We start from the raw sequence: 2098 nt of genomic DNA, 5'->3' as shown, positions 1-2098 counted from the left end.
CAGGGAGGTTGATGTAGCCTGTAAATCCAAAGGGTGCTTCTATCTAGCGATCTAGCCTATTGTATTTCCTTGCGGAATTTACCGTTTTCTGAAGCTATGGTTGACTTTTCCTTTGGTTCAGTACAGGCGCCATCACGCCAAAAGAGGGGAAACGGGTTTCGGAAGAGGGGAAATTGGGAAAGGAAAATACTTACCCGCAGGATTTAGTTACTTACCCCGAGAATTGATAGCTAGGTGAGGGTGAGCGTCGTCTGCACATGTCTTGCTCATTGTTACTCGATTTCAAGTTCGTCACTTTCTCAGCCAGACTGGCTTTCCCTGTGCTGGTGGCATAGCGGAACGCTAACTGAAGGAACTGGGGATTGCTGAATAGCTCGCATAATTCTATAGCACGCAGGTCGTTGTCAGATTTGCATGAGTGCTGTGGATTGGAATAAGTGTATAAGGGTCTCATTTGGAAAAGGCTTGAAAAATGGACAACTTTCCGAAAATAGAAAAAAAAGAGACCATTTTCCAAGAATTTAATTTTCAACCAAACTCTGCTTCGCAGAGAGATTAATTAGAGGGTGTAGATCAAAAGTATCAACAGGTAGAGAGTCAAAAAATATATAGGTTTGCACTATACGGGGTGTAAATATTGCAATAACAGCTCAATTTCACCAAATTTTGATTTTCAATCAATTTTGCTAAGATCAAAGGGAGGTTCGATAAAGGCTGTAGATCAAAAGTGTCTGGGCAAAGGCTCGAAAAGTTGACAACCTTTGCAATAAACAGGAGTGAAGTTTTTCGAAAATCGACCATTTTTCGAGATATGTGTGAAAAGGTTTCTCTTCTGTAATATTACAGTATAACTTAAAGTGCGCGACGCAAACAGTTTTTTACGGAACGCTAACAAGACCGTTTTCAAAACTTACAGCAAAGAGTTTGACAGCGGGGGCCAGAACTTCCTTGGTGAGGGTTGCAATCTCCTCGCTCTTATATGAGGGAACAGATGAGAGAGCAAGCTGCTTCCTCCAGAATTGTTCCTCCAGTTCACTCTTTTCTGAACCCAAATCACACAGGGGGATCTGAAATAGAAGTGATGGTTAGGGGTTGGGTGGCAGAGAATACCCAAGGCAATGATAGCGATTCCCCCCCCCCAAAAAAAATTGAACAAAATACTCGTAAATTGTTCTTAAGAACTCATTGAAAAGGAGAGGCAGAAAAGCATGTTATACATATACTTACATAATTTCAGCGTGAAAAGATTGCTTCTCATAATAGTATGCCAAAAAATCTTAAAAAGAACAAAGGAATAGAATACCTAGTTTATCCTGCTGGGATAGGACTGAAAAGTCCCTTTTCCTCCGCAGTCTAACCAATATCTTATACATTTGTACAATTTTTGGGAATATGGTTCCCTGTAATTTCCCTTGCTAAAGAAATAGCAAAGGTTGAGTGCAAAGGGGATCCACTCGTAAAAAATTGTGGCCGAGGTATGGAATTTTGTCAACATTGTTTGAAAATTTGATCACAATAATGGTAGCACTCTACTGCGTTAAATGGACTCTAGTGCTATTCAATCTCACCTAGGTTTATCCTCTTCTCTCTCACAGGCCAACACGAGAGCTTTCGTAGACAAAGCTGCCAGCGTGTGTCCCATAATATTATTGATGCGAAACGAATGGTGTAGCGTGGAGTCATGGAATTCTACGTCGATAGAATTCTCTTCCTCTGTGTTTGTATGCCGTACCATACCCACTTCATTGTAAACCTAACCATAGGATGAGAAAATAATATAGATTAGATTCGAAGTATAGCTAAGCGACCTTAGACAAGGAGTAGAGCAGCTTAGTCTGGCTGGGGGATCTTAAATAAGGAGTAGACCAGCCTAGTTTGGCAGGGAGACTTTAAACAGAGGGGATACCAGCCTGAAATTTCCCTGTCTAAAGAAATGGCAAAGGTTGAGTGCGAATAGCACCCACTCGTAAATTTTTTGTCTCCAAAACCAAATGTCAGCCCAAAGCAATCACCCGAGCTAAGGCTGATAGACTGCAGGGGTAAAGGGACTTTTCAGATATATTCGGACAGAATAAAACAATATTATGTAGTAATAATA

General features: G+C 40.9%; 1 protein-coding gene across 1 annotated transcript; it reads right to left on the bottom strand.

Moving 5' to 3' along the window:
• Positions 1 to 215: 215 nt before the first annotated feature.
• Positions 216 to 1753, bottom strand: LOC103522611 (the record flags this gene model as incomplete). The annotated part of the gene is made up of 3 exons (XM_008487709.1): positions 216 to 421; positions 915 to 1067; positions 1598 to 1753. Coding segments are annotated over 3 exons (515 nt in total), but the record flags the coding sequence as incomplete, so codon positions are not given.
• Positions 1754 to 2098: the final 345 nt, after the last annotated feature.

Source organism: Diaphorina citri, unplaced genomic scaffold (assembly GCF_000475195.1).
Source record: "Diaphorina citri unplaced genomic scaffold, Diaci psyllid genome assembly version 1.1 scaffold9665, whole genome shotgun sequence".
Taxonomy (NCBI): Eukaryota; Metazoa; Arthropoda; class Insecta; order Hemiptera; family Psyllidae; genus Diaphorina; species Diaphorina citri.
This window is presented reverse-complemented; position numbering and strand designations above follow the sequence as displayed.